The 14,923-nt window shown below is 39.6% G+C and overlaps 1 protein-coding gene and 1 pseudogene across 6 annotated transcripts in view; both read right to left on the reverse strand.

The window, feature by feature from the left end:
- Nucleotides 1-14,923, reverse strand: part of LOC105481303 (AE binding protein 2) — a 136,485-nt gene that overhangs the window by 57,817 nt on the left and 63,745 nt on the right. For all 6 annotated transcript variants that reach the window (XM_071072105.1, XM_071072104.1, XM_071072103.1 and 3 more), the window contains exons 5-6: nucleotides 13,613-13,737; nucleotides 1,250-1,317 (exon numbers count right to left, since the gene is read on the reverse strand). In XM_071072105.1, the coding sequence (XP_070928206.1) occupies nucleotides 1,250-1,317; nucleotides 13,613-13,737 (193 nt within the window). The remainder of the gene's footprint in view (nucleotides 1-1,249; nucleotides 1,318-13,612; nucleotides 13,738-14,923) is intronic.
- Nucleotides 1,324-13,605, reverse strand: LOC139356844 (large ribosomal subunit protein eL34-like; annotated as a pseudogene).

Here is a 14,923-nt window from a genome sequence, read left to right on the forward strand (position 1 = left end):
TTTGTTTTTTGTTTTCCTATAGAGACAAGGATTCACTATGCTGCCCAGGCTGATCTCAAACGCCTGCCTTAAAAGCAATCCTTCTGCCTCAGCCTCACAAAGCACTGGGATTACCAGCATAAACCACTGTGCCCAGCCATTGGCCACATATGTGAATTAGGCATACATAATAAAATCTCTTTCAACGAAATTTATTATATTCTTGATGCTTATAAATTTTGTCCAATATTTCTATAATATACCCTCCTCATTTCCTTTTATAAAAAGAACATTTTAATAAAAAGAAAATTTTAATAAAAAGATAAAAAGAAAATTACATGAAATATCTGAACTAAGGAACATCTAGGTCAGAAGTGCTCTAAATGGGCACAAAAGCTTAAAGAAAAATGTAATCACTGCTAGAAAATTAGTCAATTGCTTTTTCTATAAAATACCATTCACTATGCACTAGAGAACATTTACAAATTTTTTAAATAAAAGATTCAAACAAAGGCACAGCTATGACTGCTTGCATACTGTTTGGAGGTCACTAAAAATGCTAAAAATGATTTAAAATTTCTATACTTTTTCATTTTTGAGACAGAGTCTCACTGATGCCCAGGTTGAGACCCTGTCTCAAACAAACAAACAAACAAACAAACAAAAAAACACCACACAAGATTTAAAAAGCTTAAGATTTTTGTTTTGTTGTTTTTGTTTTTGAGACGGAGTCTGGCTCTGTTGCCCAGGCTAGAGTGCAGTGGCATGATCTTGGCTCACTGCAACCTTTGCCTCCCAGGTTCAAGTGATTCTTGTGCCTCAGCCTCCCGAGCAGCTGGGATTATGGGTGCGCACCACCACACTCAACTCAGCTAATTTTTGTATTTTTAGTAGAGACGGGGTTTCACCATGTTGGCCAGGCTGGTCTCAAACTGGCGGCCTCTCCCGGCCTCTCCCAGCCTCCCAACTTTCTGATCCCAAAGTGCTATAATCCCAAAGTGTTGGGATTACAGGCGTTTGAGCCACTGCCTCCAGCAAAAAATAAATAAAACTAAAACTAAAAATAAAAAAGGCTTAAGTTTTGAAGCGTAATATACATAAGCCAGATAGTCTAAGACCTTTCAGATTATCTCTTCAATCCTGACAACCTCAAAACGTTGTACAATGTAATTTCTTTTTATTTGAATTTAACAAATAATTTTTGTGCATAAGATTTTAACAAAACTAAAACATGAACTTATTACTTACGCATAGTATTTCAAATACTTACATGTCTTCAGGCATCCAATGAAGCAAAAGTTTGATCTTCCCAGAATCTTCTTTTCTCTTAGCTATTACCTGATAATGACATGAAAAGAAATCATAAAAACAATGTGTGAAACATCATTTTTCATGTATTGTTAAATACTTTTGGGGCCGGGTGCGGTGGCTCACGCCTGTAATCCCAGCACTTTGGGAGGCCAAGGCAGGTGGATCACAAAGTCAGGAGTTTGAGACCAGCCTGGTCAATATGGTGAAACCCTGTCTCTACTAAAAACACAAAAATTAGCTGGGGTGTGGTGGCGGGCGTCTGTAGTCCCAGCTACTCAGGAGACTGAAGCAGGAGAATCACTTGAACCCAGGAGGTGGAAGCTGTAGTGAGCCAAGATCGCGCCACTGCACTCCAGCCTGGGCGATAGAGCAAGACTCCATCTCAAAAAAAAAAAAAAAATTTTTACCTCTAATCAAGAACTTAAGTGTTCATACCCTGGAAGAGATAGTACCACCACTATATCCTGTCTGCTTTGTAGTTCTTCCCTGCTTTGTAGCACTCAAACCTCTGTCTTTCCCACAAGACTGAAAACTCAATGACATAGGAGTATTTCTTACCCCATGAACCTTTGTGTCATACCACCTATAATAGTGTTTATTATAAAATGAATTAATTAAATGTTTGGAAATCTATCCTAAAAAAAAAATAAACCTAGATTCAGTAAAAGCTCTGTGGCCAAGGATGTTTGTGTTACAGTGAACACCTCTGAGCACTACAGGCCCAAAAAGGGGACAGCAAATATTCCAACACTAAGATCTAGGAACTGTAGTCATTAATACCTATTCTCTCCATCCAAGTTGCCATAACCCAAGTTCAGGTCTCCATTCTTCTGGACCTCCTCAGGTCATCAAAGCTACTTTCCACTCAGTACGCAGAAGGCTTTATCCAAAGGACAAATTCGGTAGTATCACTTTCCCGACAAACGCTTCAACAGTTTCCCCTAGCACTTAGGAAAGGGTAACTCTTAGTATGGTGCAGAAAACTCTTCAGAATCTGGCCTCTCTAGGCCTCAGCTATTTCATGGTTTTCTGCCTTGAACTCCTTTAGCATTATATTTAGAACAGTTTCCCAAACTATGGAACATATAATAGAAATATTGTCCTGATCTCTAACTTAAACAACCAACTCTCTGGGGCTTTCTGTGCACCAGCAGCATTAATGTCTTACAAAAGAACAGTTATCATATTCACATATCGTTTTAGAGTGCTGGGCACACAACAGTAAAACAAAACAAATCCCACCCTACTAAAACTACACACTTATTTAAATGAAAATCGGAGCTCACAGCTTTTGGAAGGCTTACTACAGGTCATTTCCTCAGTGGCTCACGCCTGCAATCCCAGTACTTTGGGAGGCCAAGGTGGGAGGATCACCTGAGCCCAGGAGTTCTAGACCAGCCTAGGCAACATAGGGAGATTCTGTCTCAATACAAAAACTTAGCCAGATATGGCGGTGCTTGCCTGTGGTCCCAGCTACTTGAGAGGCTGAGGTGACAAGACCACCTGCCCAGGAGCTGTGACTGTGCCAATGCACTCCAGGCTGAGCAACAGAGTGAGGCCCGGTCTCAAAAAAAAAAAAAAAAAAAGAGTCACTTCCTTAAAAAGCAATGTACTGCAGAATTACAGTAAAAATTGAGAACAAAAACGGTAACATGTCTCATCAGGGTATCTCTAATAGCTTTTCAATTGTCTACAAGTTCTGGCTCTGCTTTAAATAAATAAAAGCTGCAAACCATTAGATTACGTACACGTTTAAATGTGATTTATTCAAGAAATGTGACCAGAAACCCCAATTAACGTATCTAGACTCCAAAGTATGACTTTGGCTCTATATAAAACAAATTACTGAACATTCATTTATATATTCAGCAAAAATATTTAAGTTATGTATGCTTCATTTTTTGATTACTCATTTTAACTCAGGCAATTAGACCTAGGCAAATATAGGTCTCGGTTAAGTCGAATAAAATTTATACCAAATTTTTACTCCCACAATCCCAACACTTCCTTGCCTGGCATATGCCGTGTTTGCCCATGTGCATACACAATTACACATCTCCTTTTTAGGACACATGCATTATCACCTTTTCCATGTTGCCCCTCCCCGACAACTCCAATAATGGGTGAAAAGTCTCTAGTCCATGTCTTCAAAATGCTGAGTGCTTACTCTACATTAGCATGTATCACACCATATTGTCATTGCTTTATGTGCCTACCTTCCCTCGCCAAGTGTGGAGTGCAGAATATGGTAGACAATTCAGTTTCTACCCTAGGTACTAACCCAAACATTTCCAATAAATGGAGAATGCAATGCAATATAATGGAATACTATGCAGTCATTTAACATTGGGTTTACACACCACTAATAAAAACAAGTAACAGGTAGGCAGAACACTTGAGGTTAGAAATCTGTGACCAGCCTGGCCAACACGGTGAAACCCTACCTTCACTAAAAATATAAATATTAGCCAGGCGTCATGGTGCACGTCAGTAATCCCAGCTACTCGGGAGGCTGAGGCAGGAGAATTGCGTAAACCAGGGCAGCGGAAGCTGCAGTGAGCCGAGATCATGCCACTGCACTCCAGTCCAAGCAACAAAGTGAGTTAGACTCCGTCTCAAAAAAAAAAAAGTAGCAATGGTACTGATATTATCAAAGTAAAAGGTTTTTCAACAACCTTGTCTCAATTTCACTTTTATTTTTCAAGATGAAGTCTCACTCTGCCACCCAGGCAGTGCAGTAACATAATCTCGGTTCACTGAAACCTCGGTCTCCTTGGCTTGAGCGTTCTTCCCGCCTCAGCCTTCTGAGGAGCCAGAACCACAGACACGGCCACTAGGTCTGGCTATGTCTTTTTTATTTTTTCTAGAGATAGGGTTTCACCATTTTGCCCAGGCTGGTATCAAACTCCTGAGCTCAGGTGATCTGCCCACCTCAGCCTCCCTCTCAAGTGCTGAGATTACAGGTGTGAGTCACAGCACCTAGCCTCAACTTCACTTTTAATCATATATTTTCACAAACACATGTGAACTAAAGGAGCTTAAATAATTAAAGAAGCTTTAAATAATCAAGCCAAAGCCATGTTATTATTAATTAAGGGGATGACAATGCCATTTGTTTTACTATCTAAGTATGTGGCTTAGCTCAGCCAATCAAAAGCATTCATAGTGGATGAAATTTTTTTAAGTCTTTTCATTTCTATTACTCAAAAAAGTTGCATTTTTTAATTTAGCTGACTCTGTGCTTGTGCCTTCAACACTTACACACCAATTTTCTGCTCCTCAATAAGGAAAGCATGCTTGATCCTGTCACGAACACATTTAGCACACATGGAACCACCACAGGCCCTGCTGACATGTTCTTTGTTTTGGACAATCTCATGGAGAACTTTAGCTCTTACAGCACGAACCCCTCAATGTCTGTCTGGGCACATGTCACATGCAGATTTTGGTGCTTTCCCAACGTTCTTAATAAAAAGGTAAACAACTCTATTACCAAGGGTCCGGGACAGCCTTGTTTTGTTAGAGGCTGTATCGTAAAAAACCCTACGACATTATGTCAAATGCTGGAGCATTCTGAGTGCCTGCAGACAACACCCCGGAAGAGAAAGAAGAAAGTCTTTGAAATATTTTTAAATGAATAAACAGTAAAGAAAAAATACTAATGAGAGGGAAAAGTCTCTAATTTACGACTTAAGGCAAGTGTTATCTTCTGAAGTTTTTTGTTGTAGCTGGTTTTATTTTAAATGAAAGGTAGGCCAATCAGTCTAGGTTTAAGCTTAAGGAATCTATGCAAGTTAACATCAATCTGAACAGAAAGACCTAAAAAAGTATAAGAAAAGCAATACTTTCCTTTCATTACCAAATTCTGAAAATTAAGGTAATGCTTAAATAAAATAAAATCAGGCAAAACAATAATGTCGAACACTTAAAATTTCCATATAAACAAAATTAGAGCTTACTAGTTTTAATGATCTCAATCTCAATTTTTTTAAATCAAGTTCCAACCACCCAAACAAAATAATGTTATAATGTCATCCTGAAAACATATTAGGACTGAGTGAAAGCAGAGCTTTAAGCAAAAATAAAACACTGTCTCCACTATATAAAAACCTGTGGTCAGGCCAGGTGCAGTGGCTCACACCTATGATCCTACCACTCTGGGAGGCTGAGGCAGGAGGACTGCTTGAGTCCAGAAGTTTGAGGCCAGTCTGGACCACATGGTGAATCCCTATTTTTTATTTTTTTAAATATGTTTTTTTAAAAAACAAAAAAAAAGGTCTGTAGTCAAATAAATACTCTGATTTTACACTTGGCAACAACATTAAAAAGCCCAAACATAGGTCTAGAGCTGTTAAAACAAAATACCTCTACAATGAAATAATACATAAAAACAATGCAAGCCAACCAAGCACAGCAAGCCAACTGATTGGTAACTAGGATTTTGCTGACCTCTTCTGGAGAAGGCTCGAAAGAATTAATGAAATAAGGCTAATTAGGCAAACCAAACAGTATAGTACCTCACATCCTTCTTTTACCCAATTGTTTCAAATTGTTTCATTATTTGTATTCTTTTCTATAAAAGTTAATTTGATAACAAAGTAACTTAAATTTGCAGTTAGTACTGAATGTTTTTTACTACTAACAGAATTGATTCTGTTTAACATGTACTGCCTCCATTAAAACCTTCCCAGTTATAGAACTTCGGAGAATTTGCTCATCTAGCTCCTTTCCTTTCTATTGTGTCCAATGAAGACCTTATCTCATTATGGATGTCTCTTCCTTCTACTTTCGTTCCCCAGGAAAAAAATCATTCTTCGGATTACATTCCACCTTTGTGACTTTTCCTCAGTTAAGGTGCCTCTGCCTCCTCACTGTGACTTAAGGGTGCACATCGCTCATTCCTAGGTTTTTAAGCTTACAATATATGTAAGTTTCAATGTTCTTTTTTTTTTTTTTTTTTTTGAGACGGAGTCTCGCTCTGCCGCCCAGGCTGGAGTGCAGTGGCTGGATCTCAGCTCACTGCAAGCTCCGCCTCCCGGGTTCATGCCATTCTCCTGCCTCAGCCTCCGGAGTAGCTGGGACTACAGGCGCCCGCCACCGCGCCCGGCTAGTTTTTTGTATTTTTTTAGTAGAGACGGGGTTTCACCGTGTTACCCAGGATGGTCTCGATCTCCTGACCTCGTGATCCGCCCATCTCGGCCTCCCAAAGTGCTGGGATTACAGGCTTGAGCCACCACGCCCGGCCAGTTTCAATGTTCTTAAGTCCTCTCAGATGTTTTCTATAGCTCAAAAACTTTTCATTTTCATGGACTACTTTAACTCTGAGCAAATTTTTTATTTTCTTTCTAGACTTCTAATATTATTACCACTATTTTTGGTTCCTTCATTTTCCTTTTTTTGGAGCCATCTCTATTCCTCCACGGTGAGGCTAAGGATTTCATCAAAAGGAGCTGCTCTAATGAAAGCGTATGCAAGTTAGTGCTTCCCTTTTACATCACTACTCCCTTATCTGCAGAGACACTAGCTCATTACCAGACCACCAGTTTACCAAATCTATTGCCCTTTAAATCATTAAATGTTTGGTAAGCCCCAAACACTTCAATCCTTATGCTTTCTCTTTATTTACACTTATTTCCTAAGTAATCTCATCCAGTCTAATACCTATAAATACCACAAATACACTAAAAATTCCCATATTTTCTATCGCCTCTTATTCTAAAATCCAATATCTCATCCATCCATAATTCTTGTCCACACTAACTCCAAAAGATAAACAGAATCCAACCCTTATCTCCACTGCAAACATCCCAGTCTAAGCCACTATCATTCTCTCTTGAAATCCTGAAAAGACAAATTCCCCTTTACTCTCACCCTTGACTTTCTAACAATTTGTTCTCAACACAGAAATCAAAGAGAACATGTTAAAGCCTGCATGAGGGAAAGGAACAACAGTAGGTTTTCTAGGGCAGGAGCTGGAGGTAGGAATGTACTACAAAGCGACACCAGAAAACTTCAGAGTGCTGGACTATTCTATTAACTGTGATGGTGCTTGCCTCAGTGAGTACAACTTTCAAAACTCATAGAAATGTATACTTTCAATGGGTACAGTTTATTATATATAAATTATACCTCAATAAAAATTATTGACAGCAAGTTTCTTTACTAAGAGAAAAATAAAAGGGCCAGGCACGGTGGCTCATGCCCGTAATCCTAGCACTTTAGGAGGCCAAGGCGAGTGGATCACTAGAGGTCAGGAGTTCGACACCAGCCTGGCCAACATGGCGAAATCCTGTCTCTACTGAAAATACAAAAATTAGCTGGGCATGGGGACGCTAATTTAGTAGCAGTCCCAGCTACTCAAGAAGCTGCAGCACAAGAGTTGCTGGAACCTGGGAGGCAGAGGTTGCAGTGAGACGGCATTGTATCACTGCACTCCAGCCTGGGCGACACAGCAAGGCTCTGTCTCAAAAAAATATTATATATATTATTTTAAAAACCAGGCCAGGCACGGTGGCTCACTCCAGCACTCTGGGAGGCAAAGCCAGGAGGATCACTTAAGCCCAGGAGTTTGAGACCAGCCTGGGCAACCTAGCAAGACGTCGTCTCTATAAAAAAAAAAAAAAAAAAATCAAAAAATTAGCCGGGCATGGTGGTGTGCTCCTACAGACCAAACTACTTGGGAGACTGAGGAGGGAGGACTGCTTGAGCCCAGGAGTTTGAGGCAACAGTGAGCCATGATCATACCACCACATTCCACTCTGGGAGACAGAGCAGAACTCTGACTCAAAAAAACAAAAACAAACAAACAAAATCAGACCATGCCTATTCAAACCCCTTCAATGGCTTCCCATCTCACACAAAATAAAAGCTAAGGTCTTAGTCCACCAAGGTTCTCCCTAATACCTCTCAAACTTAACTCCTACTCTCTCCTCTTCCCTTGTTCCCTCCAGCTACACTGCCTACTCTGCCTACTCACTGTTGTTCTAATATACCTGACATAGTCCCACTTCAGGAGGTTACGCCTCATCTTCCCTCTGGCTAAAGTACTTATCCCCCACTAATAACTGAATGGTTCATGCTCTCATTACAAGTTTTTACAATTTTACTAATTTATCTTGTTTTATGTCTCTTCCATTACAGTAACTGCATGGTATTTTTTTGTTTGGCTGTTTGATTTTAATCTGTTTTGTTCACTGCTATGTCATTAGTACCTGGCTCACAGTAGGTGCTCAATTTTTAATGAGCACCTTAATATTTAAAACACTTAATAAGTGAATGAACTAGCTCTAATGCCACACTCTGGACATGGTGACATCTTACTGACCTCTTAAAAAAAAAAATCTAATTACAGACCTACCGTATCATAAAACTATGTTCCCGAATTTCAAAGGAGGATTTCAACCAGCCTTGCTGAGCAAGGCCCTAACCTTGCTGAATCCCCACAAAATCCCCAGAGCAGCCATAACAACTGTTTCTGGTCTCCAAATCCTGTATTTCCCCCCCTCAACTCTTTCATCCTTGTTTAGATAAATGTATTTCCTATGTTCTTTAAAAGAGAATAAGGATACCTTTCCTCAAATTCATGTCTCTCGTGTCTCCCAATCTCAGAAAGTTTCCTTTCCTTTGCATTTAATTTTCCACTTTCTTGCCTTTCACTCCAAATTTTGTTGTATCACTCTCTCCTTTATATCCTTATCTAATTTCCACAATATACAATTCTACCCTTAAATATTCTAAAACTTGTTGTACTGATACCTAACTATTGCTCCATTTTCTATCTTGCCTTTTTTTTAAAGTTATTTAATAGTGTCCATTTAATTGGTATATTTGCTGTCAATAAATTGACAACACAGGAGGAACGAAAGGGTGAGCTCCTAACCAGGCTCCCATGCAAGGATCAAGCAGGACCTATCTTCCCTGTAGTATCACACATATCAATCTAAATACCACAAGAGTTCTCATCCTAGAATCCAAGAATGGCGTGGGGGTAAAGGTCCATAAACCCTATGTATTAACAATATACAACTGGTCGGGCACAGTGGCTCACGCTTGTAATCCCAGCACTTTGGGAGACCGGGGCGGGCGGATCATGAGGTCAGGAGATCGAGACCATCCTGGCTAACACGGTGAAATCCTGTCTCTACTAAAAAAAATACAAAAAAATTTAGCTGGGCATGGTGGCGGGCACCTGTATTCCCAGCTACTTGGGAGACTGAGGCAGGAGAATGGCGTGAACCCGGGAGGCGGAGCTTGCAGTGAGCCGAGATCGCACCACTGCACTCCAGCTTGGGTGACAGAACGAGACTCCGTCTCAAACAAACAAACAAACAAAAAACAATACACAACTATACTAGATCACACTAGGAAAGGTAATACAACCTTTTTAGTCCCTAGTTTCATTATCTGAAAAATTCAAGTTAGGGGACAACACTGGTTATGTGGTAACTAAAAACATAAATTAATTTACAAGATACGTTTAATAATCTACATTATGTCAAGCATGCCTCCATTTAAATTTAGTCCATAAACAAATTAGCCTGGGCAACATGGTGAGACCCTGCCTCTACCAAAAATAAAAAAAATTAGCCAGGTGTGGTAGCTCATGCCTGTGGTCCCAGCTACTCAGAAGACTGAGGTGAGAGGCTCTCTTGAACACAGGAGATTGAGGCTACAGTGAGCCATATTTGTGCCACTGCACTCCAGCCTGGGTGACAGAGTAAGACCCTGTCTTGGAAAGGGGAAGAAAGACAAAGGATATTAGCAGGGCATGGTGGCTCACACCTGTAATCTTGACATTTTGGGAGGCTAGGACAGGAGGACCGCTTGAGGCAAAGAGTTCAGGACCAGCCTGGGCAACACAGCAAGATCCTGTCTCTATAAAAATAAATGGTTTAAAAAAAAAAACAAACCCAAGGATGTCCCCTCTCACCATTCCTATTCAACATAGTACTGGAAGTCCTAGCCAGAGCAATCAATCAGGTAAGATCAATAGAAGGCATCCAAATAGGAAAAGAGAAAATCAAATTTACTTTCTTCACTGACAATATGATTCTACACCTAGAAAAACCTGAAGATTTCTCCAAAAAGCTCATAAACCTGATAACTTTGGCAAAGTCTCAGGATACAAAAAAAAAAAAAAAAAAAATCACCGTACAAAAATCAGTAGCATTTCTATACACCAATAACACTCAAGCTGACAACCAAATCAAGAATGCAATCCCATTTACCATAACACACACACACACACACACACACACACACACACACACCAAGGAATACATCTAATCAAGGAGGTAAACAATCTCTACAAGGAGAACTACAAAAGGCTGCTAAAAGAAATTATAGATGACACAAAATAGAAAAACATTCCATGCTCACAGACTGGAAGAATCAGTATCATTAAAATGGTGACAACGCCCAAAGGAATTTACAGATTCAATGCTATTCCTATCAAGCTACCAATATTTTTTAATGGAATTAGAAAAAAGTATCCTAAAATTCACATGGAATGAAAAGGAGCCCAAAGAGCCAAGGCAATTCTAAGCAAAAAGAACAAAGCCAGAGACGCCACTTTACCAGCCTTCAAACTACACTATAAGGCTACAGTAACCAAAATAGTGCAATAGTGGTACAAAAACAGACAAACAGCCAGGCGTGGTGGCTCGTGCCTGTTAATCCCAGCACTTTGGGAGGCCGAAGTGGGCAGATCACCTGAGGTTGGGAGTTCGAGACCACCCTGACCAACATGGAGAAACCCTGTCTCTACTAAAAATACAAAAGTAGCCAGGCGTGGTGGTACACGCCTGTAATTCCAGCTACTCAGGAGGCTGAGGCACAAGAATCGCTTGAATTCAGGAGGCAGAGGTTGCAGTGAGCCAAGATCATGCCATTGCACTCCAGCCTGGGTAACAAGAGCAAAAGTACGTCTCAAAAAAAAAAAAAAAAAAAAAAGAATAGACAAACAGACCAATGGAATAGGATAGAAGCCCCCGAAATAAAACTGCACACCTACAACCAACTGATCTTCAAAAAAGTTGACACAAATAAACAGCGAGGAAAGGACTCCCTAATTCAATAAATGGCACTGGAGAAATTGGCTAACCATATGCCAGAGAATGAAAGTGGACCTCTACCTGAGCTCTCACCATATAAAAAATTAACTCAGGCAGATCATTTGAGGTCAGGAGTTCAATACCAGCCTGGCCAACATGGCAAAACCCCATCTCTAATAAAAATACAAAAAGAAGCTGGGCATGATGGCATACACCTGTAATCTGGCTACTCGGGAGGCTGACGGAGGGGGATCGCTTGAACCTAGGGGGTGGAGGTTGCAGTGAGCCTAGATCATGCCACTGTACTCCAACCTGCACAACAGAGCAAGACTCTGTCTCAAAAGAAAAACAAGTAGGTAGAAATAACAGGAAAGCTATATATAATTGGGAAGTAAGCAAGGACATCTCCAACTGCCTTGAATAGTGAAATCCAAGGATGCTCTAAAAGGTTTTTATATAAAATAACATGGTGTTGCATATGATCTATGCAAAATCTCCCATATAATTAAGTCAATACTATATAAATAGTTGTTACATTGTACTTCTTAATTTGTATGATTTTTATTGTGGTTCTTGTCCCCGCAAATATTATCAATCCGTGGTTGGTTGGAACCATGGTCGCAGAACCTATGGATACGGAGGGATGACTGCATGTAGAAGAAAACACAAAAATGCAAAAAAAAAAAAAAAAAAAAAGAAAAGAAAACTCTTTATTATAGGAGATGAAGGAAACAGATTCAAACCAAACAAGATATTGATATCAACAAGGACCTTTTGTATTTCAATTCTCATGCATTTTTCAATTGAAATATAAAAAATAAAAGTAACCCAAATTTAGTGTATTTACAATTTTTTTTTCAGAAAGGGTCTCACTTTGTAGCCCAGGCTGCAGTACAGTGCCGCGATCACAGCTCACTGCACTCTTGACCTCCCGGGCTCAGCCAATCCTCCCACCTCAGTCTCCCGGGTAGCTGGGACTACAGGTGCACACCACTAGGCTTGGCTAATTTTCTGCATGTTTTTGTAGAGACAGGGATTTGCCAATACCCAGGCTGGTACTGAATTCCTAGGTTCAAGCAATCTGCCTGCCTTAGCCTCCCAAAGTACTCGGATTATAGGTGTGAGCCACCAAGCCTGGTTGTATTTGTTTGTTTGTTTTGAGACGGAGTTTCGCTCTTGCTGCCCAGGCCGATTGTGAGTGCAGTGGCGCGATTTCGGCTCACCGCGGCCTCCGCCTCCTGGGCTCAAGCAATTCTCCTGCCTTAGCCTTCTGAGTAACTGGGATTACAGGTGCCCACCACACCTGGGTAATTTTTTGTATTTTTTAGTAGAGACAAGGTTTTGCCATGTTGGCCAGGCTGGTCTCGAACTCCTGGCCTCAGGTGATCCGCCTGCCTAGGCCTCCCAAAATGCTGGGATTACAGGTGTGAGTCACCATGCCCAGCCTATATTTTGTCAGCCAAAATTAAACACATACTTTTCAGAGATTCAAATCACCAAAAGTATGATCTACAATGTACATTTATTAACTTAATTACACCAAACTACACCAATTTAAAAATGACTGAAAAACAAAATGAAAAGAGGCATGGAAGAAAGAACAACTCTATTACAACTCCTAATAAAACAAAAAATAAACTGCATTTATTCTTCTTCAAATTTGGTACTTTTCTTCTTCTATATTGACAACATAAGTCATTCAATAACTATATTGAGTGCCTATCATGTGCCAGGCAAACTTCTAGGCACTTGGGCTAGATCAGTGGAACAAAAGAGACTAAAATCCCTTCCCTCATGAAGCTCTGATAGCAAATATAATCTTATTTTCTCTTTAACATAAACTTTGGATGGGTGCATGGTGTAAGGGGTGGCTCCATGCAGTACACAGAAATGTGAATGAAACTTTTTAGAGGTAAAAAGAGTCTCATGTTCTAATTTTGCAAATGAGGAAACCAGGTGAGAAAAGACACCTGGTTTACCTAATGTCAGAGTCCAGTAATGCCTAGTAGCACTATATGATGTGTCACCCCATTATTCCTAAGTAGCTCAAACTAAAGGCTAACATATTCGGTTTAATCACAAATATGTAAAATTGTAGGAAATGTGTGCTTTATAACCAATAATACAATACTTTAAATACTGATAAAACAAAAGGTTTTGTGATTTTTGTTAAATTGTATTTTCTTAGATTTTGAGAGATTTAGAAATGACTGTGGAAATATAATTTGCAAAGCTTTATATTTCATTTGAAAAAATAAAAGAATACTTACAGTACTATGAAAAACAACACTGTGTCCCTTCCCTAAACTTTCTATATGAGCTGAGAGGTTAAAGCATATGGCTCGATGTCTTATCGCATCCAGTGTTTGTGCATCGAAGAAATCATGTGGCCGTGCTAAAAGTCAACATAAAAAAAAGTAAAGAATATTTAGAAAAACATAACAGTAATAATAAAGACTGACACAATTAACAAATATGTACCTATCAATAGTATTTAAATGCAAGATATTATTTGCTGACAAAACATGGACTCTAGATAAGAAGACTAATACGCAAAAGCATTATTTCAACTAATGAGTGAATGTGGGTTAATTCTGACCCTTGGTGAGTTAAGTTCTAACCTTAAACCTCATGATTCACATCTCAGCTACTTCATTTTTCATAAAACTTTATCTTTAGTAGATAAAGATAAACATCTCCCCAACATCTCTCCTCAGCATAAGGTCTGTATTTTCAGCAATCTAAGGAACATCATCTACGTATCAGGATCTCAAACTCACCACTGCCAAACATACAAAATAAATTTCATGAACATTCTGTATTACCACGTAATTTCAAGTTGTACAAATCTGACAAGACAATAATATTATTTTGAGTTTTTTTTTTTTTTTTTAAGACAGAGTCTCACTCCTTCACCCAGACTGAAGTGCAGTGGCGCCATCTCAGCTCACTACAACCTCTGCCTCCCAGGTTCAAGCAATTCTCATGCCTCAACCTCCTGAGTAGCTGGGACTACAGGTGCACACCACCAAGCCCGGCTGATTTTTGTATTTTTAGTAGAGCTGGGTTTTCACCATGTTGGCCAGGCTGGTCTTGAACTCCTGGCCTCATGTCATCTGCCTACCCTGGCCTCCAAAAGTGCTGGGTATACAGGCATGAGCCACTGCACTCAGCCTATTTTGAGGTTTTTGACAAGTATTTTCTTGATTATGAACAACTATTCGAACAATGATCTAATAAAATTACAAACAAAATTTTCAGACACCAATCAGTCCACCAAAGCTGCCAATCAACTCCACCAGTTATCAGCTGTGTGACTGCAGGCAAACTACTTAACCTGCATTACACTGTGCATTATTTGTAAAATGTAAATTATCGTTAACAATTTTCAATTGTAATTAAATAAAACAAATGCATATAAAAATGCCTTATAAATCATAAGGCCATTTATATTAATAAGTTTATATCACTGGTGTTTTTCTTTTTCTTTTAGACATAGTCTCATTCTGCTGCCCAAGGTGCTAAAGACCAGTGGTGTGATCATGGCTCACTGCAGTCTCTAACTTCTGGGCTCAAGTGAT

Source organism: Macaca nemestrina, chromosome 10 (assembly GCF_043159975.1).
Source record: "Macaca nemestrina isolate mMacNem1 chromosome 10, mMacNem.hap1, whole genome shotgun sequence".
Lineage (NCBI taxonomy): Eukaryota > Metazoa > Chordata > Mammalia > Primates > Cercopithecidae > Macaca > Macaca nemestrina.